General features: G+C 55.3%; 1 protein-coding gene across 10 annotated transcripts; it reads right to left on the reverse strand.

Moving 5' to 3' along the window:
* Nucleotides 1–315: 315 nt before the first annotated feature.
* Nucleotides 316–25,470, reverse strand: SLC19A1 (solute carrier family 19 member 1). 10 transcript variants are annotated; one of them, XM_061423663.1, is made up of 9 exons: nt 25,382–25,470; nt 22,784–22,977; nt 22,241–22,354; nt 20,695–20,884; nt 15,971–16,739; nt 15,710–15,902; nt 14,530–14,710; nt 12,898–13,039; nt 316–1,147 (listed from the first exon to the last, which is right to left on the reverse strand). In XM_061423663.1, exons 4-9 carry the CDS (start codon nt 20,881–20,883, stop codon nt 927–929), a joined length of 1,695 nt encoding a protein of 564 aa, XP_061279647.1. In that variant the 5' UTR covers nt 20,884; nt 22,241–22,354; nt 22,784–22,977; nt 25,382–25,470; the 3' UTR covers nt 316–926. The 10 variants fall into 10 exon arrangements, with proteins under 10 accessions (XP_061279647.1, XP_061279639.1, XP_061279599.1 ...); XM_061423655.1 differs by having other exon boundaries at nt 22,860–22,977; nt 25,382–25,468; XM_061423615.1 differs by having other exon boundaries at nt 20,695–20,912; nt 22,860–22,977; nt 25,382–25,468.

Genomic DNA, 25,470 nt, shown 5'->3' on the forward strand with positions numbered 1-25,470 from the left:
CCCTCCATTGGCCTGGTGGACACATGGAGTCAGGTGCCCCCTCACGTGGGTTGCATGTCCATATCACGTGTCTGGGCATCACATCTCAGAGGATGTATGGCTGGCTCTCAAGCACCAGGGCAGTGCTCAGGGTGGCACAGGCAAGTCCCCGTGGGGCGGGTGCGTGAGCAGCTCCCAGGAGGGGGACAGCATCAACCCAGCTCTGAGCAAAGGAAGGAGAGGGTCTGGGGTGAAGTCTGGAACTGAGGCCCTTCCACTGGACAGAACCACCCCTCCAGTGCCCTGCTTCTCCCCCAGAAATAAGCTGGACAAGGATTTGCACTTATGTCCATTTTTTAAAAAAGGTACAGAGCATCATTGAAAACAAAATCACCAGGACAACTGCAAATGTCCCAGTTTAGCCACGGCCCAGGAACATGGCCCCTACAGCCCAGAATATCCCGTGGGGGCTGGGTCCCCTAGACTGGCATCTGGGACCACTTTGCTGACTCCCTGGGACAAGTGGGACCTGCCTCCCAAGGAGGAGAAAGCAGGGAGGCTGGGTGGGCACCTGAACCCCACCACTGGCCCCGAGTAGGCAGGGACAGCAAAGCAGCCCCCAGTGGCCAGGGTGCCCTGCAGGCTGGGGGTCACAGCCAGGGCATGAGGCAGGGCTGAGGGGTGCCATGCTCTGGGTGCCATAAAGCAAGTCAAGGACCCCTCGTGGAGGCCACTGGCCCACGGACCGTGGGTCCCAAGGACAGACCACCAGGGCCTCAGTCACAGCTGCCACAGGGTGACGATGTGGACATGATGCCGGAGACCTGGCTGCTGACACAGAGAAGACAGGGAGCTCTGAGGTTCAGGTCTGGCTTGCTGCCTGCAGTGTCAGGAATTTGACTGCCCACCAGGCGGGACAGCCAGTCAGCTGAGGTCAGGCCTTGGCCTCAGACTGTGGGCTCAGCTCCCCCACAGCAAACACACCATCCTCCAGGGCTGGGAGCTGGGCTCCGTCCTGCATGGCCTTCTCTTGCATGGGACTCATCAGCTCTTGGGCCGCCGGCAGGGGCTGGTGGCGGCTCTGTTGGAAGTGGCGCAGGCCCACCAGCATGGCAGCAAGGAAGTAGGCGGCGAAGAGCACCAGGAAGTACACGAAGTAGACAAGGAACTGGAACAGAGAGGTGCAGGTGAGGTCAGGGGAGCAGTGGGGGAGGGGGAGGGGCACCCAGGGAACAGGGACAGGGAACAGAGGGGGCAGGTGAGGTCAGGGGAGCACCCGGGGGAGGGGGAGGGGCACCCAGGGAACAGAGGGGGCAGGTGAAGTCGGGGAGCACCCAGGGGAGGGGGAGGGGCACCTGGGGAACAGGGACAGGGAACAGAGGGGGCAGGTGAGGTCGGGGGAGCACCTGGGGGAGGGGGCACCCAGGGAACAGGGACAGGGAACAGAGAGGCGCAGGTGAGGTCAGGGAAGCACTGAGGGAGGGGGAGGGGCACCCAGGGAACAGGGACAGGGGATAGAGGGGGCAGGTGAGGTCAGGGGAACACCTGGAGGAGGGGGCACCCAGGCAACAGGGACAGGGAACAGAGGGGGCAGGTGAGGTCGGGGGAGCACCCGGAGAAGGGGGAGGGGCACCCAGGGAACAGAGGGGTCAGGTGAAGTCAGGGGAGCACCCGGGGGAGGGGGAGGGGCACCCGGGGAACAGGGACAGGGAACAGAGGGGGCAGGTGAGGTTAGGGGAGCACCTGGGGGAGGGGGAGGGGCATGCAGGGAACAGGGACAGGGAACAGAGGGGGCAGGTGAGGTCGGGGGAGCACCTAGGGGAGGGGGAGGGGCACACAGGCACCACAGACAGGGGAACAGAGAGGCACAGGGAGGTCACGGGAATGCCTGGGGAGAGGGGGCGGGGCACCCAGGCCTCCACAGGCCAGCCAAGCAGGGGCACACCAGGAGTTCTGAGCCTCTGCATCCTGCCTGAGGCATTCTGATCACTGGGTGTGACAGCAAATGTGAGCTTGGCTCTGGGGCCAAGTCTTCATACCTCTGTGGGTGGAGCCTGATGGAGGGGAACAGACCATCCGGTTGCCCAGCGCAGCCCCCACAGCCCTGGGGCCTGGGCAGCCCCGAACCCGGTGACCTGTGAAGCTGCCCAGCAGTGATGCACAGGGACCTGGGCCCAGCACAGGGGACCCTCCCACCTGAATCTCAGATCACCAGGGGCAGGGGTCCAGGGTGTCTCCCTCATCTGTGGGCCAGCTGCCCGGAGCTCCACTCCCCCAGGGGGGCTCCCTAAGACCCCCTTCGGCACCAGCACACTCAGCCCTCCTAGGAAAGCTCATTTTCAGAAACAAAACCAGGAAGTGAACCATCAGAGACTTCACTCCCAGGAACCTGGGGCTGGCATGTCCTGCCGGTTTCTCTCTGAGTGTGAGTGAAGCCCTGGACACTGCACAGAGAGCACTCAGAAGGTGACTGAAAGCTGGACGTGCAGACCAGCCTCGACCTTGGAATCCGAGGAGCAACACGGCAATGTGTTCCCTGGGTTTTTTCTTCTTTCTGCTGCCTGTATTCTTAAAGGAACCAAAAGAAGCCAGCAAACCAGAAATCCCAAAACACATGGGGAAAAAACCAACACTAACAAAAGCTGCTCCAAACTAAGGATCAGGAGAGGGACCACCGGCCCAGCAGGACGGGACACTGAAGAATGGGAACCACTCTACTCCACCCCACCCTCATGACCCAGGCTGTGACGCCCCCTGTCTGGTCAGGGCCCGGTGGGGAGCTGGAATGTTCCCCCCGACAGAGACCACACGGAAAGCCTGGGCTGTCGCTCTTAGCAGGCGGTGCCCCCCACTCACTGAAGAGTCAGGACTTTCAACCCACCCAGCAGTGGCAAGAATGCTCTGCCCCCACCAGGATCACTGGAGGCCACAGGGTAACGAGGCACCCAGGCCCTCCCAACCACGTGGCCACGTGGGGAGCTGGCACTCCCATCCTTGCCCCCACCCACCCCTCAGTGTGAGGAGGGCTGAGTGGGGAGTCTGGACACCCACCCCACCTGGCTGTAAAAAGGTACAAGCTCCTAGTCTTCTACAAGGGTGGTGTCAGGAAAAGCCAACTAAAACAAAGGATTAAATAAGATCCAGAGGGACTTCCCTGGTGGTCCAGTAGTTAAGAATCCACCATGCCATGCAGGGGACGCAGGTTCAATTCCAGGTCAGGGCACTAAGATCCCACATGCCTCAGAGTAACTAAGTCCAAGTACTGCAACTAAGACCCAAAGCAGCCAAATAAATAAGTATTTTTAAAAAAATAAGATCTAGACTCTCATAACATAATGGCCAAAATGTACAGGTTTCACTTAAAAAAGTCACTCAGCAAACTTAGAAAAAGTTCTCTAAATGAATGAAATGCAACCAACAGACACGGATACCAAGATGACAAGAGATGATAAAGCTTTGCAGAAAAGAAATGGAAGAGATAAAGAAGAAAAGTTACAGTAAAAGAAGAAAGTAACCAATATAAAAACTTAACACATGGTCTTGACAACAGAATGGAGGGAACAGGGAAAAGAATCCGTGCACTGGGAGAGGCAACAATAGAAATGAGCCAATCGAAACAACACAACAGACAGGGAAACGAGCAGAGCCGCATTCTCTAGGGGACAAAACACCATTATGGGAGTAAAACAAGAAGAAAGAAAAAGGATGAAACTGAAAAAGCACTGGAGGGAATAATGGCCGTGAAAATGTCTCAACTCTGGCAAGGGAGGTAAACCTACAGATTTAAGAAGCTGCGTGTGTATCACGTCCAGTTGCTCAGTCATGCCCAACTCTTTGCGACCCCACAGACTGCAGCCCACAAGGCTCCTCTGTCCATGGAATTTTCCAGGCAAGAATACTTGAGTTGCCATTTCCCCCTGCAGGGCATCTTGCCAACCCAGGGACTGCACTTGCATATCCCGTCTCCTGCACTGGCAGGCAGATGCTCTACCACCGAGCCACCCTGGAAGCCCCTTACGAGTGTGAGGGAACCCCAAACAAAACACCCACCCCAAATCAGACCAACACAGATCATAATCAAAGTTTTGAAAGCTAAAGACAAAGAAAAAGGGAAAATCTTGAAAGCAGCCAGAAAAAAATGACATTGTAGGGGAAAAATAATTAGAACGACAGTGGATTTTTCACCAGAAACCAAGAAGGTCACAAGGAAATGATATTTTTTCACACGCTGAACAAAAAAACTGTTAACCCAGAAACCTATTCCACTGAAAACATCCTTCAGAAATGAAAAGTAAATCAAGATACTCTCAGGTCAAGAAAAACTGAGAACAATTTGTCACCAGCAGACCTGCCCTGAAAGAATGCCTGAAGAAGGTTCTCTAAACAGAAGGTAAATGATCAGAAACCTGTGACATCAAGAAGGAGAAACAACAGTGATCAAAATTATGGATAAATAGACTTTTCTTCTCTCCAGTTTCCTAAATGTTTGATAGCTGAAGTAAAACTTATAACCCCATCTTAGGCAGCTCTAATGATATATAGGGGAAATAAATAAGGCACTTGTACTATAGACAGTGGAGAGAAAAGTGACTTAAAGGAGGTGAGATTTCAATACTTACTACAACTGGCCATTTAATACACAAAGCAACTATCAAAAAAGTTATCACAAGAGATACACTCAAATTATACAACAGATAACCCAAAATGAAGTTCTGAAGAATCTGTAAATAATATATGGCAAGGCAGGGGAAAAGGAAACAGAAACAAAAGGCAGCGAATAAAAGGAAAACAAAAATGAAACGACAGATGGAAGTTCTAAGACAGCACAATTACACTAAATATAAATGGTCTAAATAAATCAATCAAAGAAAGAGACTGGCAGAGTGAGTTAAAAAAACATGACACCCATATGCTATCTACAAGAAACTCAAGTATAACAATATAGTAAGGTTAAAAATAAGTAAAAATATTAAATAAGTTATTATTTTAAAATATTAAAATATTTAAACTAAAATATTTTAAAATATTAAAAAAATAAGTTAAAAATAAGTAAAAATATAGTAAGGTTAAAAAGGTCAGTTTTCATTCCAATCCCAAAGAAAGGCAATGCCAAAGAATGCTCAAACTACTGCACAATTGCACTCATCTCACACGCTAGTAAAGTAATGCTCAAAATTCTCCAAGCCAGGCTTTAGCAATACGTGAACCGTGAACTTCCTGATGTTCAAGCTGGTTTTAGAAAAGGCAGAGGAACCAGAGATCAAATTGCCAACATCTGCTGGATCATGGAAAAAGCAAGAGAGTTCCAGAAAAACATCTATTTCTGCTTTATTGACTATGCCAAGGCCTTTGACTGTGTGGATCACAATAAACTGTGGAAAATTCTTCAAGAGATGGGAATACCAGACCACCTGACCTGCCTCTTGAGAAATTTGTATGCAGGTCAGGAAGCAACAGTTAGAACTGGACATGGAACAACAGACTGGTTCCAAATAGGAAAAGGAGTACGTCAAGGCTGTATATTGTCACCCTGTTTATTTAACTTATATGCAGAGTACATCATGAGAAATGCCGGACTGGAAGAAACACTAGCTGGAATCAAGATTGCCGGGAGAAATATCAATAACCTCAGATATGCAGATGACACCACCCTTATGGCAGAAAGTGAAGAGGAACTCAAAAGCCTCTTAATGAAAGTGAAAGTGGAGAGTGAAAAAGTTGGCTTAAAGCTCAACATTCAGAAAACGAAGATCATGGCATCCGGTCCCACCACTTCATGGCAAATAGATGGCGAAACAGTGGAAACAGTGTCAGACTTTATTTTTCTGGGCTCCAAAATCACTGCAGATGGTGACTGCAGCCATGAAATTAAAAGACACTTACTCCTTGGAAGGAAAGTTATGACCAACCTAGATAGCATATTCAAAAGCAGAGACATTACTTTGCCAACAAAGGTTCGTCTAGTCAAGGCTATGGTTTTTCCTGTGGTCATGTATGGATGTGAGAGTTGGACTGTGAAGAAGGCTGAGCGCTGAAGAATTGATGCTTTTGAACTGTGGTGTTGGAGAAGACTCTTGAGAGTCCCTTGCACTGCAAGGAGATCCAACCAGTCCATTCTGAAGGAGATCAGCCCTGGGATTTCTTTGGAAGGACTGATGCTAAAGCTGAAACTCCAGTACTTTGGCCACCTCATGCAAAGAGTTGACTCATTGGAAAAGACTCTGATGCTGGGAGGGAGTGGGGGCAAGAGGAGAAGGGGACAACAGAGGATGAGATGGCTGGATGGCATCACTGACTCGATGGACGTGAGTGTGAGTGAACTCTGGGAGTTGGTGATGGACAGGGAGGCCTGGTGTACTGCGATTCATGGGGTCGCAAAGAGTCGGACACGACTGAGCAACTGATCTGATCTGATCTGAAGGTTAAAAATAAAAAGACAGAGGCTTCCCTGGTGGCTCAGTGGTAAAAAAAAAAAAAAAAAAAAAAATCCACCTGCCAGTGGGGGAGACATAGGTTCAATCCCTGATCTGGGATGATCCCATATGCCACAGAGCAACTAAACCTGTGTGCCGTAACAGATGAGTCTGTGCTCTGGAGCCTAGGAATTGCGACTACGGAGCCCATGTGATGCAACTACTGAAGCCCACGTGCTCTAGAGCCTGTGCTCAGCAACAAGAGAAGCCACTGCAATGAGAAGTCCATGTACCGCAACTAGAGAAAGCTTGCACAGCAATGAAGACCCAGCACAGCCAATAAATAAATTAAAGTTGGGGGGAAAAAAGCTAAAGGAAAGCAGAATGGCTATGTGAATATCATGTAAAGTAGACTTCGGAGAAAAGAAAATGACCACAGGCAGAGAAGGACATTATATAATGTTAAAAGACTCAGTCTACCAAGACACACCGTGCCTGTGTATACACAAATAGCTGTAAAAATGTGAAGCAAAAACATGATAGAACTGAAAGAAAAAATAGACAAATTCACAATTATAAATGAAAACTTCAACATTCCTTTCTCAACAACAGGCCAGACAGAAAATCCATAAGGATACAGAAAAAAAACCAATACCACCATCAGAAATAGGATGTAATTGGTATTTATAGAATACTCCACCCCCAAACAGCAGAATTCGCATTCTTTTCAAGTGTCCATGCAGCATATAACAAGATAAGACCACGTCCTGGGCCATAAAACAAACCTTGACATAATGCAGATTGTGTCCTTTGATCACAAAAGAATAGAATCAAAAATATAAAGCAATAACAGAAAGATAGGAAAACAATCAAAACACTTGGAAACTAAACAAAACATTTTGAGATAATCATAGGTCAAAGAGAAAGTATGAAAAGACACAAAAATACATAGAAATGAAAGAAAATGAAGATACAACATATCAAAATCTGTAGGATGTAGCTAAAGCAGGCTCAGAGGGAAATGTATATCAATAAATGCAAATATTAGAAAAGAAGTCTCAAATCATTAATCTAAGCTTCCATCTCAAGAACCTAGAAAAAGATGAGCAAAATAAATCCAAAGGAAGTAAAACAAAGGAAACAGTTAAAACAAAAGTTCTAGCCAGTGCAATAAGACAAGAAAGTAAATTAAAAACATGTAAGAAAAGACCTCCCAGAACAAATAAGTGACCTCAACAAGATCACACAAGATTAACACACACAAGTCAATGTGTTTCTTATACAAGCAGACCTCAGAGATATTGCTCAGTTCCAGACCACCCCAATAAATATTGCAATAAAGCAACTCACACAAATTTTTTGGTTTCCCAGTACACATAAAAATTATGTTTACACTATACTATAGTCTATTAAGTGTGTAATAGCATTATGTCTAAAAAGAAAATGTACATACCTTAATAAAAATATTTTATTGCTAAAAAATGCTAACTGCCATCTAACAATGCAGGGTTGCCACAAATCTTCAACCTGTAAAAATGTCAGTATCTTCAAAGCATGGTAAAGTGAAGTACAATAAAATGAGGTCTGCATGACTTCCCTGGTGGCTCAGACAGTAAAAGCGACTGTCTACAATGTGGGAGACCTGAGTTCAATCCCTGGGTCGGGAAAATCCCCTGGTGAAGGAAATGGCAACCCACTCCAGTACTCTTGCCTGGAAAAACCCATGGACAGACGAAGGAGCCTAGTAGGCTACAGTCCATGGGGTCTCCAAGAGTTGGACACAACTGAGTGACTTCACCTTCTTTTTTTTCTTTCTTGAACTAGCAATGAACACCACGACACTGTTATAGACTGAACTGTCTCCCTTCAAAATTCATTGTTGAAGCCCTAACCCCCAGTATGACTGTATGTGGAGGTAAGACCTTTCAGGAGTGATTAAGGTTAAATGAGGTTATGAGGGTAGAACTCTGATCCAGTATGACTGCTGTCCTTACAAGAGACAGAGGTACCAGGAGTGCACACAGAAGAAAGACCAAGTGAGGAGAGGGGCCTTGGGAGGAACCAAGCCTGCAAACACTTTGATCTCACACTTCCAGCCTCCAGATTGTTAGAGAATAGACTGCTGTTGCACAAACTGCCCAGTCTGTGATATTTTGTTACGGCAGTCCTTGCAGATTAATGCAGACACCAAAACTAAAAATATCACATAACAATTGCTCACAAAACACTGAAACACCTAGGAATAAACCTAAGAAAACATGCACAGCACCACAGTGCTTGCATGCATGTCAAAAACTACAAAATGCTGAAAGAAATCAAAGAAGATCCAAGTAAACGGAGAGACATACCATGTTCACAGGTTGAAGACTCAAGAGACTAAAAGATATCTATTCTCCCAACACTGATAAACAAGCTTAATGCAATTCCTAGCAAAATCACAACAAAAGTTTTTGTAGATACAGACAAGATTACTCGAAAATGTAGAGAGAAAGGCAAAGAAACTCTAATAGCTAAAACAATTCTGAAAAAATTTTCAAAGTTGGAGGAATCAGGGTGCCCACTTTTAAAACTTACCACATAGCTACACAAGCAGGACAGTGTGGTGGTGGAGGAAGGGTGGGCACCCAGCCCAACAGAACAGAGAACCCAGAAGCAAGTTCACACAAGTGGTGAAAAAGCAATTCAGTCTTTCAACAAACGGTGCTGGAGCAACTAGACATCCACAGACAAAAGGAATGGAACAACATTAATGTCACACCTTACACAAAAGTTAACTCAAAACAGGTCACAGACTTAGGTATCGAACTACAAAACTTTAATAAGAAGCTGGGGCAAATCTTTGGGACCCAGAACCAGGCAGAGCTACTATGTGCTCTGTGCTAAGTCACTACAGTCCTGTCTGACTCTGTGACCCTATTGAAGAAGGAATTCATAGGGCCTGGACTCCATCTTAGGCCTGTTCATGCTGATCATGCTTGGCCACCTTCCCAATGGACTCTGAACTCTGTGGTTAGTGCCTATGAAAACAACACCAGAAGGATAAGACCCCCTCCAGACAGGGGAGCCTTGAAGATCGTATCTAGGTTACTCATCACCTAAGAGAAGACATACACTAATCACCCCTTCCTCCAGACAGGCCATAAATTTTTGTGTATCTATCAGAGTGTAACCTTGGGTTTATTGATTATTGGCTAATTGTTTGACTGAGCACATGAGCATGTGAATGATGGGGTTATTGGGATTGTATTTCCCTTGGTTTATGTAAGTCTCAAGGAATTTGGGGTGGTGGGTTCAGACACGTACACATGGGGTATAAAAGATTCTCACAAATGCTGGTCGGGGTCCTTGGCTAAGAGGAGACTCTGCCTTGGGCCCGCCGGTGTAATAAACTGCACTCCACTATCTGCATTGTCCTTCTGAGTGAGTTTGTTTCCCGGAAAGCGTGGCTACAACACTATGGATCCTCAGTCCATGGGGTTCTCCAGGCAAGAATACTGGAGTGGATTATTGCCATTTGCTTCTCCAGGGGATCTTTCCGACCCAGGATTCGAACCCGCATCTCTTATGTCTCCCGCATTGGCAGGTGGGTTCTTTACCACTAGTGCCACCTGGGAAGCCCAGAATTATTTTATGTAACACCAAAACTAAATCCACAAAAGGACAAAGGAATGAATCAGACCTCATCAAAATTAAAAACTTTTACTCTGCAAATAGACCTATTAAGAAGACAAGATGGTCTGCTATGGACTGGGAGATGCCTGCAAAGCACATGTCCGACAAAGGACTGGTATCTAGAATAACAGACATGCTCAAACTCAAGATTAAAAAGACAAAGGCCCCAACCAGGAAATGGGCAGAAAGACACTCTTCACCCAGGAGCATGCAGCTGCACGGAAGAAGAGAAGCGTCACGGCCATCAGGGGACGAGTGTGTGCATGCTCAGTGGTGTCGGACTGTTGGCGACCCCATGGTCTGTAGCCGCCCTCCTCAGTCCAAGGAATTTTCCAGGCAAGAATACTGGAGTAGGTAGCCATTCCCTTCTCCAGTGGATCTTCCTGATCCAGGGATCGAAGCCAGGTCTCCTGCATTACAGGCAGATTCTTTACTGTCTGAGCCATCAGGGAAGCCCATCATAGCCATCAGGGAAATGCAAATTAAAAACCACAGGGATCAGCTCTCCACACCATTCAGAATGGCTAAACAAATGGTGACCCTATCAAAGGCTGGTGAGAATGTGGAGAAACCGGCCTCCTCAGGCATGGCTGGTGAGAATTAAAAAATGGTGCAGAACAGTCTGGCAGCCACCCCAGGACTCAATGACTGCACTTCAGGGCATTTATCCAGAAAAACGGAAATCCAGGGTCACACAGAAAGCTATACACCAATGTTTAGAGCAGCCCCCAACTGGACCAAGCTGGGGCTCCTGGCAGTAAGCAGGTAAGAGCCTGGGTCCAGTCACCAGGGAACCCACACAGCACAGGACCCAACGGGAGTAGCTATGTGTCTCTAGGAGCTGGAATAGTGGTTAAAAGTCAATCCTGACTCACAGGGTTCCACCTAAAGGCACTCTCAAGATGACAACACTACAGAAATGGGGGCAAAACCAGGGCTGCTGGGGTTAGGGAGGCGGCGGAGTGGGGCCCAGCGTGGCTGCAGGGGATGGGCAGGCACGCTCCCATCTCAACTGTGGGGTCCACATCCCCCTAGTGCCTGCACCCCAGAACTGCAGGATGTGGCCAGTGGGGAGGCTGGGTATGAGTCTCTGCATTACCTGTTACCCCGTGGGTGTGTGGTGACCCAGAAATACTGTTTAACTCAAAAGCCAGCCCCCCAGGCCAGCTCCCCACATGCTCTGGGCTGGTTCCCACCACCAGCTCCGTTCCCCACCCCCACTCTCACTACCCATGACGTAGGGATGGGCCCCTAGTGCACTGCATGCGGAAGCAGTGAGAGGAGCAGGGATGACTCTCCTGCCGGATGAATTTCCTACCGGAAATTACCAGGATCCGTAATTTCTAATTACAAGCAAGCCTGTAGAGCTCCCTTTTAACCAGGAAATTAAAGCAGCTGAACAAAAATCATAACGTCAGCTTGACCTGGCAAGGCCATAAAGTGCCACGTGGTGGGGCTGGGCTGAAGTCCAGCCCTGTCCCCAGCCTGGAGCCCCTGAGAAGCCCCACCGCCCAGAGCCGGGATGACCGGCGCTCCAGGGAGGGGGAACACCCCTGGGTGTGGAGGCCCCTCCCAGGCCAGGTGGACGGTTACCAGCAAGGCCCACAGTCAAGCCAGGAAGCAATGGTGCTCCCTGCAGAGGCTGCCGCTCCAGAGGGGAGGCCTCACCAGTGGGTCCCAGTGAAGGAGGGCCCAACCCACCACCTCCGGACAGAGGTCTGGTGCCTCTGGACTGCCCCTCCTGCCCAGCCGTAGGCGCAGTCACACACGCCCCATGGGCCTGAGTCCAACTCAGCCACCCTGCTCAGCCACAGTCCCCAGTGTTCAGCCTGGGGGACCCTCCTGGGGAGGCAGGGCCGAGACCTGCCTGCTCGGGTGGACACAAACAGCCACAGGCCCTGATGTCCTTTCCGAACCCCAGCCAAAAATCCCTCTTCTGAACATGAGGGTCTCTTGTGCTTGGAACTTTCTCCCTGGTCAGCTCTGGCAAGGGAGTCACCAGGGCAAGGCTGACCCGGCACCCTTGGACAGAGGGCTGGACTTCATGGAGCCTCCACACCCCAGGGAGGCCCAGTTCCCAGCAGGTGGAGGCTGCACCAAGGAGCCCAGTGACAACCCTCCACAGGCCCATTCTCTGGCTAGTTCCAGCTCACTCAGAGGTCCTGCCCTGGCTGAGGCACCGGGAGTCCAGCCTGAGTGTGTCCCAGGTCTCACGTTCTTCTCAGGAGACAGATGACTGGATAGAGGGAGGTGTCGGGAAAGGGGCTGACAGGCACCAAGGTCAATAAACCCTGGAGCTCCGCTCTCATCTGCCCCCACAGAGAGCTGTCCCAGGAGCAGGACCCATTGCAGGAAGGCCTGTCGGAGGGCACAGGAAATGCTCAGGACCATGCCTCCAGCCTTCCCGGGACCTCAGCCAGTGTAGGGGATACCCAGGGCCCCGAGAGCTCCTGCAGAAGTGACCGGTACCCAGGCTGGCCTCGGAGACCCCAGAGGTCTCACTGGACTTGACTGCACATGCCCGCTGCACTGCCCAATGTGGGCAGCATTCGCAGCCCCAACCTGAGCCCTGCAAGAGAGCTGCACAGGTTGGCACCAGGCAGCCAGATTGTGGCCCTCGGCCTCCCTGCCCTCTGAGCCTTCCCTCCCTGTTCCCGCTCAGTCCAGAGAGTCTGGCTAGACATGCCCCTGCCTGCAGCGTGTCTATGGTCTGGGTCCCGGGAGGGGTGGCACTGCTGGCCGGGCGGGCACCAGGAGGCCTGGCCAGGACTTCTCCTCCAACCCACCCTGAGGCTTCCCTCCACCAGGAAGTGACCCCGAAAGCGGAGCTTACCTGAGAGTGGACCGGGAGGCCCAGGCCCCGCTTGTCGGAGACGATGAGGGTGATGACGGTCTTGAGAACAGTGGCGAGGAACGTGTTGATGCCGAAGACCAGGGCACGGAGCTCTTGAGAAAGAGAAGCCGCGATCTGAAAACTTCACAGGGAAGCGGGCCGAGGTCAGATGGCCGGGGTGAGACGCGCCCAGAGATGCAGAAGACGCAGCTAGGTGGCAGTGCCCTCAGGCAGCCAGAACAGCCGCAGGTCCACCGAGGCTGCAGGGCTTGCAGGGAGACCATGAGGCCCACGCAGCGCCTGGGCTGCCCACCGCCCTGGGCCTGTGCTCTGAGCTGTACATCCTCCCTTCATGACCCATAAAAGGAGTGCAGAGCCAGGCGCAGAAGGAAGCCCTAGGAGACAAAGCCTCCTGGAAACCCTGGGACAAAATAAGTTGTCATCATTACAGGGCTCTCAGAAAACCGTCCCCCTGAAAGCAGGGTGTTAACACAACCACAGGCACAGACGGGCACGAGGAAAATTCCGGATTTAAAGTGCTTTGCTGTTAAATGAGTCAGTAAATTAGAAAAAGACCCATAAAACAAATAAAGAAGCAAGAGGAATTAATATGCTCAGTGCTTCCAGCGCTCTGCACAGAAATTACCATTTGAACACACTTTCAATTAAAAGCCCCAAAGTGCCTTAAAAGAAACTAGACAGGAAACATTCTCAAGTTCCGAAGAATGAGTGAACAAAAATAGCCAAGAAGCCTTACATAGAATGACAAAGGCTGGGGAGCTTCTGCTGGGGGTGCGGGAGGGTTGGGACGACAAGACGTACATGAAGTGCCAGGGTGGGCAGGCGCACAGTAACTCAAGCGATAGATTAACTCCTGGCAAACAGGAGCCCAGCCAGGTCCCACAGGTACAGGCAGAACAAGACGCCACCTGTGCAACTGGGGGAGATGCTGCTGCCAGAGCTCCACGAGTGGGATTAAAGCCAACGGTAACATGGTTACACACTCTGTGAAAGGCCCCACCACCACACCCACACGTGGGCTGCAGACGACCGGGGAATAGGAGATCCCAGCGGGAAACTCATGGGTGTGAACTGGCCAGGACAGCAGGAGGGGCCGCTGGCCCACGAGCCACCCTCCGCCCGCCATGCAGGCTGTGCGCCTGCCTAGCTGTGTCCGCAGCATCTCTTAAACCCTTTCCTTTCGTGAACTCTGACCTGGCTGGCCCACTTCCAGAACCACCTGAGGCCATTATCAGAACTTCAGAAGAAAAAGGTAGGTGAGAGGGTGAGGCTTCTGAGCTACTCGTCTCAGGGAGATACTGGAGACGGTGGCCTTGTCACCAGGAAGACCAAAAACAATGCCCTCTGGACACGGAGCCTCAGACTTATGAGGTGGGGGAGCGATGACCCCGGCAGCCTGACACCCACATGTCAGCCACGGGGCCTGAGGGGGGGCCTGTCTCATATTTGACCCTTTCTGCATCGTATTTGATCTTTCTGCTACAAACACCCATGGCTTTTACAATTGACACACGAGACACGAGGTGTCCTGAGAGAAGTGAGGGGAAGACACCATGGGCCCTGGCGCCCTCTCCACAATGCTGGCGGCGGCAGGAGAGGTGGGGCGCTTACGGGCTGAGAGCAGGTCAGGATGGGAGGATGCAGCGTCCCGCTCGTGTGGGAGGCCAGGCCCGGGGCCACGTCCATAAGGCAGTTGGGGAAGGCAGCCATGGCCACAGGGGCAGGAGGGCGGCGGAGCATAAACCGTGCCAGCAGGGCCAGGGTGTGGTCTGGGCGCCTGGGCAGCACTGGCCTAGGAAAGGAAAGGACCAAGTCTGATCCAGGCTTCCTCCCACAGACCAGGGCAAGCACGGGTCTGACGCGCAGGGGGACTATGAGGCGGTGCAGGGGAGCCAGGCCATCATGCCGTGGGCAGGGGGGCAGGCGGCAGAGGGGCAGGAGTCTGAGGACACCATCCAAGTTCAACCCAAGGTGGGGGCACATGTTCTCACATGGGTGTGACCAGAGTGGACGGTCCACGTCAGGACGAGGTGTCCCTGGGGAGACGGGGCGCAGAGGGGAACTGGAGGCAAACCGCTGGGGACAATGACAGGCCACCTGCTGGGTATGGATGTTGAGTATGTGTTGTGTGTCACATGCGTGGTGTGAAAACGTGTGTCTGGGGTGAACACACGGTGGGAGAGGTCTGGTTCAGAGGGTGCACTGAGGGGTCAGGAGCCAGACCCAGCAGGACGTGGCCGGGGAAGGTTCTGGAAGCCACAGTGGGTCGGCAGGAAGCTCTTGGGACATCCCCGGGCAGTTGCAGGAGCGTCGCCAGGGGTGTGAGGAACCACGGGCATCAGGGAAGGTCTCCTTTGGGCAGAAGGCCAGCTGGGTCACCCAGTTGCTGCTGTGAGCCGCTCTGCCCAGAAGCGGGAGAGGGCGGGAGTGGCCTCAGAGTCACCCATGACAGGACCTCAGGGCCGGGAGGCAGGACTTTAGAGGTCCAGTCTGTGTGGACACCAGAGGCTCATGGGGGGCGCAGAGGGGACACCCACACAGGCCAGACTCCTCGCCCAGCCTTAGGGTCCTGGCAGCTTGGACAGGGCATGCTGTGGGCAAGGCGGCTCCTGGCTAAAGGCACTTGGGGCTCACGCTCCAACATGAGCAGTACATACCCTGCTGCTCCCCATGGAACCTTCTGGAAGGAGGCCTTCTGCTACATACCGTCCATGGCCCTCCAGCCACCCACCACTCCTCCCCCTGCCACTTCCAGTTTCTCAGGCCACCTGCCAGCCCCAGCCCGACTCACGTGGCGATGGGCACCAGGAACTGGTAGGAGCCGCGGAAGAGCACGAAGGCCGCGTAGCACAACCAAATGTCGTCAGTCTTGTACATGAGGAACACCAGCCCCGCCTGCAGCACCGTCACCACCGCGATGACCAGCCTGGCCCACAGCGCCCAGCGGATCTTCACGAAGCCCGCGGCGAAGGAGGTGAGGGCACCTGGGGAGACAAGTCGCGTCACGGCCATCCCGGTGGTCAGGGTCGCCGCCCCAGGGGGCGGGGCGTACCTAGCAGCGTGGAGGCAGCGTCCGCCGCGCCGTTGTAGACCCTGGTGGTGTCCGTGGTGGGGTGAACCACGTTCCACAGGATGTGCACGTAGTAGACGATCAGGTAGTAGCCGGCGGAGTTGAAGACCCACCAGAGAGACCAGAGGCGCAGCTGCGGCAGCCGCACCGCGCGGCCCAGCTCTCCCGGCATGCGCACGAACGTCGAGTCCCGCCAGGCGGCCGGCAGCCAGCCCGGCTTCGCGCCCGCGGCCTTCGCCTGGCCCGGGTTCATCTGGTCCAGCTCAGAGGGCGCGGCCCCGGCAGGTCCGGGGACTCCGCGGTTGAAGAAGAGGCTGCGCTTGGGGCGCTTCAGGAAGAGCGCCAGCACCAGGCTGAAGGTGAGGAAGGCCAGCGAGATGTAGTTGAGCGTGGAGAAGGCGACCCTGCCTACGGTGACCAGCAGCTGGCCCAGCACCGAGCTGGTGAAGACGCCCAGCAGTACTGAGGCCCGCGAGTAGCTGGCCATGCGCTGGTAGCGGGCAGGGGGCACCAGCGAGAAGATGTAGGAGGAGTAGGCAATGCGGGCAGCCATGGTGATGCTGAAGAAGAACTCCATGAACTGCATGTGCAGCACGGTCGAGCCAAACAGCAGCAGGAGCCACACAGACACGTAGCTCAGGCCTTGCAGCAGCAGCACCGGCTTGTAGCAGAGGTAGTCGGTCAGCAAGAAGATGGGCACCAGCACGGCCAGGTATGAGTAGGACAGCACCGGCGTGATCTCGTTGGTGACCTGTGGGACAGCACATGCATGACCCCCAGCCCCACAGCATGGTCCTTGCTGTCACGTCTGCTGGGCTGGGCCTAGCACTTGCAAGCCCCACATGGACCCCATGCACCCCCAAGTCACCCCGTCTTCTGTGCCCCTTTATCACAGTGCCCCATCAGGACTACGTGACGAGTACTGTCCTTCAAACAGGTGCAGCACTTAGGGCTATCCAGGGCATCCGAGGAAACAGAGAGACGCACAACCAGACCCCCAAACGTGTTCCACTCTGATTCCATCCCCAAGGGCGTGCTCCTCAGGAAGCAGTTTGGTATTGACACCTGCAGAGCGCTGGTAAGTGTGCTGAAAATAATCAGTAACTACATGCTAAGCCACGGTGATCCAGTCTTGTCTCTAATGAAATAACATGATAGGATTTCACCTTAAATCTAACAATATAGAAAACAGAGCTGTGACTAATCTACACTCTTGCCAGCAGCTGAGGAAGGCCTTCAGCGGGCTGGTCTCACTCGGTCCCAGGGCACAGGGGATGCTACAGCCACCCTTGCACCAGCCATGCAGGAGAGCAAAGCTGGGCCCTCACCCCCACCTGTCAGGCAGGACTAGGAGCTGCCTCCATGGGAGCCAGGACTCCCAGCTTCACCAAGGGAGCTGTCCATGGCCTTGGCCATTCAGCTCTCCACTCAGACAGGGCCGACCCAGCAGGACACTCCCTCCTGGGCACGCAGGGCAAGGCCACAGCCACAGACCCCCTTGGGATGCGAGCCAGATGTCTTCCCATTGCCCAGGAAGGGGCACCCTGGGCCTGCCCCCTAGGAAGAGGTCCCAGCTTTTGAGAGACCCAAGTCTTTGGCCCCGCCGCCCTTTCCTGGGGGATGCACAGGGGAGGGAGCCTGTGCTCAGAGCCTTTCCCGAGGCCCAGCTGGGTGTTTAGCAGGTGGTCTCCTACAGGAATCCAAATGACCCCACCTGACCCTCCCAGGGGCCTCATCTGACCCCAAATGACCCTCCCAGGAGTTCCATCTGACCGCAACTGACCCTCCCAGGGCCTAGCCAAGGCTCAGACCAGCCAGGGGCAACAACAGGTGAGCCTCTGGCCTTGTTGGGCTCTCAGAGGCTTTGGCCTCCCTTGGTTCCCACCCAACTCAGGGCGCTAACCCTGACTGCGCCTGACCACCTGCTAACACCAAGGCCCACTTCACAGATGCACCAAGGGCCCAGAGCTGAGCCCAGGTCAGCATGCGGGGCCCAGCTGAGCCCACCGCTTCCTGGAGGCTCACCCATGGTTTTCTGCAGCCATCATGTCTGTCCACCCAGAACTTACAGCCTAACTGGCTAGGCCTCGGCACTGCTTCTCAGTCTATGCTCGGGACCCCAAGCTGGCCACACACTCACTGCCTCCAGGGCTCCCCATCCGCTGGAAGCCACCCAATACTGAGCACTAGAACTTTGGGACAGTCCAAGACAGTCTTGGTGCAAATCTGTTCTCAGGGGTGCTGAGAAACCAGTGCTGGTCCCAGAGCCATGGGGGCTGGCTACAGGGTCAGAGCCTTGTTTATGGAAAATTCCGGGAACATCAAACAACCCCTATTAGTGGTCGAGCCCTCTTGGCAGGCAGCTTGCACAGCTGCGGGGCCTTGGGGTCAGAACCGCAGGAGGCCAGCCATTCTTCCTTGTCCCCTCGCTGCTGCCCAGGCCCTGGATCCGCGTTCTCCAGCTGGGCAGGCACGCAGGCCAGGGGGCAGACCCATGTTGTATTTGGGAACTGAGGGGAGCATGGCACCCATGGAGTCCCTGTGGCAGGTGGCATGAGGGCCGCCTCATCCTGGCCCACCCAGTGTTGCTGGGCCATGTTCCCAGCACCTCGGTGTGGACAGGCTTAGATCCAGACTGACAGGCAGGACAAGGAAGCCATGCCCACACCCGGATCCGGGCAGCCAACAGGAGGCTTAGCCGGGGCGCCATGGCAGGCAGGACAAGGACAGGATGCCATGGGCTCTGAGGACCATGGGACAAGGGGTGCAGGGCAGGGCCAGGCCATAGGTGACCAGAATTCCAAGAGGAGTGGCGTCAACAGCCTATACCTGGCTGCACCCAGAGGGGTGCAGGAAGCAAGGGCAGGACAGGGGCTGTCACACCAGTGACAGGCAGGGTCAGCTGCGGGCCAGCAAGGACTACTGTGTAAAACGTCCTGGGCCGGGGTCATCGTGGAGGTGGGGGCGTGCTGCAGGACCCAACCCAGGCAGCTCAGGATCAGAGGAGTCACAGGCTCCAAGGTGCAAAACAAACCTCATACCTGCCAGGAAGTGCTTCATGAACCAAAGGGCAGCCAGGGCGGGGGCGGGGGGTACCAGATGTGTGTGCAGGCAACACTCAGCACAAACCAGGAAGAATGGGGCTGAGTTCACAGTGAAACTGCGGCCCAGAGGACGTGGCAAGTGGGGAGGAAGCTGGTGGACAGGAGACACCGGGCCTCCCAGTGCCAGAAGCCCACCAGGCACAGGAAGGCAGATGCCCGCAGAGAGGGAAGCTGGCAAGGCCAGGCTTGGGGACAGCCAGGAACATGAGACGCCACAGCAGAAATCAAGGAAATCCAAGCCCGGCAGCAAGCCCTTCGTCTATCAGATGGGCACAAACTCAACACCACTGTGTGGGTGCTGATGAAATGGAGTCAGGGCCCGGTCTCGTGCTGCAGAGGGTGGAAGCGACTGCAGCAGCGTTTCCCCTGAGGGATGGGATGAGCTGGAGACCTCAGAGACCCTTGGAGCAAGGCGGGGGAGGGGGTTCTTGGTGGTTTGAGTCCCTGGGTAGTATCAGCCTGTATCTATGTGGGAGAAGTGACTGTGGCCACAGACCCACCAGGCTGTCCCCAAACAGGCCTCTGCCGATCTCGGGTCACATCCAAGGCCTGGTGGGCAGCTTAATTTCTGGAACCTACTATTTAAGCGCTAACTTGTGACCTGAGAGGGCAGGCAAGTGGGAGTTTACTATAGCGATTTTCCTTGTAGTTATTTTAATGGAGTGTCCCACGGGGCTCACTCCTAAGTCATCTTGGCAGTGGACGACAGGCCCTTGCAGAACAGAGTGGTGTCCAGGGAACCAGCCAGTCAGTGAATGGGGGACATGCCATACCCAGTGCTGGAAGGAGGCAAGGCCCCCCACCCCAGACTCACCTGGGAAGTCACCCCTCTGGCCGTGGGGTTGGAGCCCTCACACACACATGGCTTTGAGCCCAGGCATGACGCCAGGGCACACGGGTGTGTCTGTTTCCCAAGAGGGCTACTTTGAGGGGGCAGGCTCGTATGCATGGCGATTCCATATGGCTTAATTCTGGGGTCACTGAGGGGTGGGGGCCAAGCCCTGGACCAGGGAGAGGCAGGAGCTCCCTGAAGAAATCAAGCGGGAAATCCCCGTGGGACCCAGTGGGGTCCAGCACCAGTGGCAGGGGGTGTGGAGGCCAAGGTCACCCTGCAGGGGACAGACGGGGTTAGGGTAAGGCTCTGGGGTGGCAGGTGGTCCTAAGGAAAGACGAGGAGGGGTGGTGAACAGACCCTGACCATGTGCTCCATCAACCAACGGACTCTGAGTCCTCTTGATTTATTTTATGGAGACGGAAACCAGCAGGGACATTGCCTGCTGCTGCTTTTACTCTGACGCAAGACTCCCATGGGGTATAAGCTTATTAGTCGGGTTCCAATGAGATCCTTTGTCCTTGTTGCTAAGCAAAAGGCAAATTCCTTCTGTAATTCCTCTCCGCAAACAGGCCTCTACTGGAAGCAAGGGCTCCACAGATGGGTGGGCAGGCAGATGAGGCCCCTGGGCTCTGCCCCAGAGGCCCACGGCGGGCACAACCCCTCCACCAGACCTGCCACCACCCCACAGGGACTGGTGGCTGCCAGCGCCTGCAGCCATGCAGCCCCCGTGCTCCGGCCCGTCCCACCCGCATGCGCGCCCAACGTGCCTGAGTCTGCGTGAAGTTCTTGTCGGGGCCCAGGAGGTAAGGCGTGATGAAGCTCTCCCCAGGCCGCATCTGGGCCATGAAGCCGTAGAAGCAGAGGAAGAACACCAGGCACCACCAGGACTGCTGCTCATGGCCGGGCTGGGGCTCTGCTGGCATCTGCTTCTCCACCTCTGGGACAGAGAGCGCCATGCTGCCAGGAAATGGACGGGACATCGCACCTGAAGGGGAAGCTAGAGTCAGGGTGGCTCAGCAGACAACTGCAGCCGCCTCCCCCAAAAACTTTGCGGTGACGGGCTCCCCACCACACAAGTCATTCAACCAGAACTCACATCACACAGAGGAAGGGGCCCCCAGCCCCAGCCCTACGCCCTCAACCTGGAGCTTGTGACCATCCAGACGCCAGGCCCACCCAAGCTAGGGTGTCACCACCTCTGAGGGCTCCAGGGCCTTAGATCCATAGAGTGGCAGGAACCACGTGGGGCCCATAAATGCTAAATAACCGAAAGTAAATGCAATTTAAGATACAGGTCCCCAGGGACCCCAGGGTCCAGTCACGCGCTCATAGTGCCGCCTACTGTGGGCCAGTGGGCAGGCAGGACCCCTGTGCCCTGCCCCAGAGGTCCAAGGCAGACACGACCCCTCTGCCGGACCTCCCACCGCAAGGTCTGATGACTGCTCTTGTGGCTGGAGTCTCAATGTCACATCACCAGGCATGTCCATGTGCCAGGCACAGCAGAGGAGCAGTCCTGAGACAGCCAAGAGGAAAGGGGTAGGAAGAGGCCCTGCTGGGCACACAGCCCCTCCGGGAGGCCAGGGACACATCCGGGGAACAGCACAGAGGTCCATGATGGGGGCAGCATAAGACCCCTCCCACCTCCCCGGGCAGGCCTGGGCCACGCTCAGCAAGGGAGCTATGGTCTGATGAGCAAGTTCTTCCTTCCTCTCTCGTTCATTTCCGTGAGGAAAACGGGGCAGGGGTGTCACAGCAGTAACCCCCTGGAGAAGCCGAGGTTGGTGGGTTTATTTGTGAGGCTACAAGGAAGGCAGCAGCGGCCCGGGGGGTTACTGGGTCCTAGGACCTGGTCCCAGCCTTCTCAAGAACTAAGTGAAACACCAGCCAAGAAGGGGGGCCAGAAACCCCCGGGATTTGTGGCTTCCCAGAGAGCACACAGGCCAAGTGGCTCCAGCAGAAAGACTCTGTTTAAGGCGGGCACACACGGCCCCCACTCCAGCCCCAGGACTCCCCTCAAGCCCACTCATGACTCCTGGGCCACTGCTGCCTGAGTGCCAGGAAAACGGAGACCCTCAGTCAGCTGAGCACCCAGCATGGGGTAAACAGCCAAGAACTTACAAAACACAGGGCCCCCAGGAGTGGGTTCCCACACTCTCTGTCCCTAGGGTCCCCAGGAGCAGGGTCCTACAGGCCACCATGCTCCCAGCCCCCACAGGCTCAAGAGTTCAGGAGTCCCCACGCTCCCTGTCCCCAGGGGCTCAGGGGTCCCTGTTCTGAAAGGTGTTGCCTCTAGAGTTGACAGAGATTCCCTACCTGGTGCCCCCGAATTCTGATTCCCAGGGCAGAAATCTCAGACTCCAGAGCACACCAGCTTCTTCATTTCTACTTCCTGGACTCCCACAGCTTCTGAAGCCTGAGGCGGTGCTTCTGAGAGTCCCATGAGAGTGAGAGGCTGTCAGTAGGTCTGGGGCAGGAAGGACTCTGCTCCCTGACACGCCCCCCCACCCCTTCCTCCCCCGCACTCCCAAACAACAGGAGCTGATGACAGCTCCACCCCCAGTATCTGAGGCCAGCACCACAACCCCCAGCGCTCAGACACCCCGGCGCCCAGCCCTAAGGGTCCCAAGAGTTCTCAGGGTCACAACAGAGTGGTGGACCACTGCCCTCCCCAGCAGCACAGATCTGCAAGAGTCCACACCCTGTGATGGCCAGGGAGCTGGTGAGGGGGTGGGGGGCAGGTCTGCAGACCCTCGGGGTTTACATGGGGGCTCTGGGAGTGTCCCACCAGCTGCTCCCCTCCAGGCCACCCCATCCCTGCAATCTGGGGAAGCTGAGCTCGCTGCTGGAGTCCCTCACCTTCCTCCCCCAGCCAGCGAGAGAAGCCTGGGTTCCTCAGCCCCTGGACCACAGGATGAGGAGGGCCCAGGCTCACCTGCGCCTCGTTCCTCTGGGCTGCAGCCTACTGGTTGGTGGGTCTCCTTCCCATTTACCTGCCTCTGCACAAACTTCTGCTCCAGACGACACAGGCACAACCTCAGGCCTGCTCCTCCCTGGGGTGGCAGAAAGAAAGCAGCCTTCTCATCTGGACTAGGGTGCTGGGGAGGTCAGGGAGGTCCACTGACCACTCCAGAAGGAGGGACCCAGGCTGCCTCTGTGTTTTTCTGTGCCCTGGTGTCAGGGACCCACTCTCCAAGGACGAGCCAAGACGCCCACCCCAGACAAAGGCAGCCGCCTGTCCTAAGAAACATCTACGGCCTGGTGGACAGCCCAGTGACCCTGGAGCCCAGCCCCGCCCACCCCCCACCCCCATCCCACCCCACGCCAGGGGAGCAGAAGCAACAGTGAAGACCTGGAAAGCTCAGAAGGTCCCGAACCCTGTGGGGTTCCCTTCAGAAATGGTCACTTTCATTTCTGCTTTATGTTTTCTCCTGAGTATCACTTAAAGATCTGCCCCTCCCACCCACACGAGGCCCTCCTCCAACTTTGGGGGGGGGGTGGGGGTCACAGTCCTGGCCTGTCCTGTGCCAGCACCTCTTACACCCCATGTAAGAGGCCTTGCAGAGCTGTGGGAGCGGGCCTCGAGGCAGGCTGACCTGTCACTCATCACAGGCCTCACCGAAGACAGAGTGCTAGGCTCGAGGGGCTGGTGTCCTGGCCGCTGTGAGACCACCACCCGGGGCCATAAGCGATGGCACTGATTTGCACTGGAGTGGCCAGGAGGCCGGGCCCATTTTGGAACACGTGTCCCCCCATGCACCACCCCACGTACTTCCCAAAGATTCCAAAGCAGGCGGAGGGCAGCCAGCGCATGCGCCCACAGCTGGACTGCAGGGTCACAGGGAGGGCTTGTGCCCATCCAGGGAGCACAGGCAGCCACACCAGAACATAGGACCCAGGGGTGCAGAAGAAAGAGTGGACGCATAGCTGGGCTCTCCCTGGGGGGCCGGGCGCTGCCTGTGTTCCTGGCGGCCTTGGGGGCCTCAAGGATTACCCACCCTGTTCATTTATTCGACTCACATGAGGGCACTTCCATGGCTAAAATTAAAGTCCTCTTCCAAACACTCAGGCCCAGGAAGGAGAGCCGGAGGGACCCGTCATATACTGACGGCCACATAAACAGGGCACCCTGGGCAAGCGAGGTGCCCGAGCTCAGGGCAAGGAGGCAGGTGGGCCGCTGAAGGAAGCACTGCCTGGCACCTTGGCAAGCCGCAGGCAAGATGAGGACCTTCAGGAGAAGGTCCTGACCATCATCCTGGAAGGCCCCTTCTGACGACCCGTGCTCCCATCTGCGCCCTCCAGTTCTGTGCTCCCAGCACCTGGGAAGGCTGGAGACCCAAGACCAAGACAAACCAAACACCATGGCTCTCATCTGGCGCTTCAGGAGAGCCACCACTGTCTCAGGCTGCCATGTGCTCACTGAACAGAGAAAAGCCTTGTGCCCTCCAGATCACATGACAGTTTGTATTCCAAAGAGTAAAAAGGAAAACCATCTGGGCATCCCTACTGTGGACATCAAACCCACAAGTTGAAAACCCCCTGGACACGCTGGTCATCTCTGCCCAGCACAGATAGCTGTAACTTGGGGTCATTAAACCCATCAATGCCCCCTCTGAAAGTAAGCATCCTGGCAGCGCCAGTTCTTGCAGTCCAGCAAAGGCCGCTGGGTGGGCTGCCCAGCCGAACCCCGCGGGCCTGGACACCTGGCTCCCAAACCCGCAAGGGGAGGCAGTTCTGCTGATTCGGTATGGGCTAGTGGGGAAGGGGGCCCAACAGGGAGCTCCAAGGACTACGGCACCTGCACGCTCTGGGTGGGCTGGAAGACAACTGCTTCCAGATTCCCGCTGGCCTTCTGAGACCTGCGGCCCGGACACCCGGGGGGCGAGGAATCCCATGAACACACGTGTGACGGTCACTCCCGAGGCTCTCTAGCACAGGTGGGGGGAAAGCGTGCCTTCCGGAGAGGTGCAGAGTGTCCCACGGCCCTGGACACTCTCCAGCACCCGGCTCCAACCGCGTCAGGAGCTGCTCCAAGGGGAAGATGTTCACACCTACAGACTCCAGACGCAGGAAACGACAAAGGCTTGGCTGGAGACCAGACACGCAGCCCGGCTCCCCCTCTTGCCCGGAGCCAGGCTCGGAGAATGCCCGGGGTTGCCACGTGGGGCAAGGCGGCACGTGGGGCGAGGCGGCACGTGGGGCGAGGCGGCACATGGGACTCACTGCCCCCGCACTCATCTCCGGCACCCCCGCGCCCAACCCCATCCCGGGACCAGGAGCCCCCAGCTCGTGTCCCCGCGCCCACCCCAGCACCCGCAGCTCCTGCACCTGGTGCTTTCCCCGAGCCCCAAAGCCCGGCCTGCGCGCACTCCGGCATTGGGAGCGTGTGACCCGCGCGCGCTCCCTGCAGCCCGGCCCGCACCTTCACAACCTTCCCGGACCACGCAGCCCCAGTACCTGCTCGCTCGCGGCCTCCCGGCTAGGGGCGGAGGACCACAGTGCCCACAATGCCCCGCGGCCGCTCGCTTCCGCTAGGCTGGGGGGAG

Source organism: Bos javanicus, chromosome 1 (assembly GCF_032452875.1).
Source record: "Bos javanicus breed banteng chromosome 1, ARS-OSU_banteng_1.0, whole genome shotgun sequence".
Classification (NCBI taxonomy): Eukaryota; Metazoa; Chordata; class Mammalia; order Artiodactyla; family Bovidae; genus Bos; species Bos javanicus.

Excerpts from the sequence above, each read along its gene's own strand:
- SLC19A1 (XM_061423615.1), bottom strand. The coding sequence starts at position 20,907 with ATGTCCCGTCCATTTCCTGGCAGCATGGCGCTCTCTGTCCCAGAGGTG. Across the intron at positions 16,740-20,694 it reads AGAACTTCACGCAGACTCAG|GTCACCAACGAGATCACGCC; the intron begins GCACGTTGGGCG and ends GCTGTCCCACAG. Across the intron at positions 15,903-15,970 it reads CGCTGCCTCCACGCTGCTAG|GTGCCCTCACCTCCTTCGCC; the intron begins GTACGCCCCGCC and ends TTGTCTCCCCAG.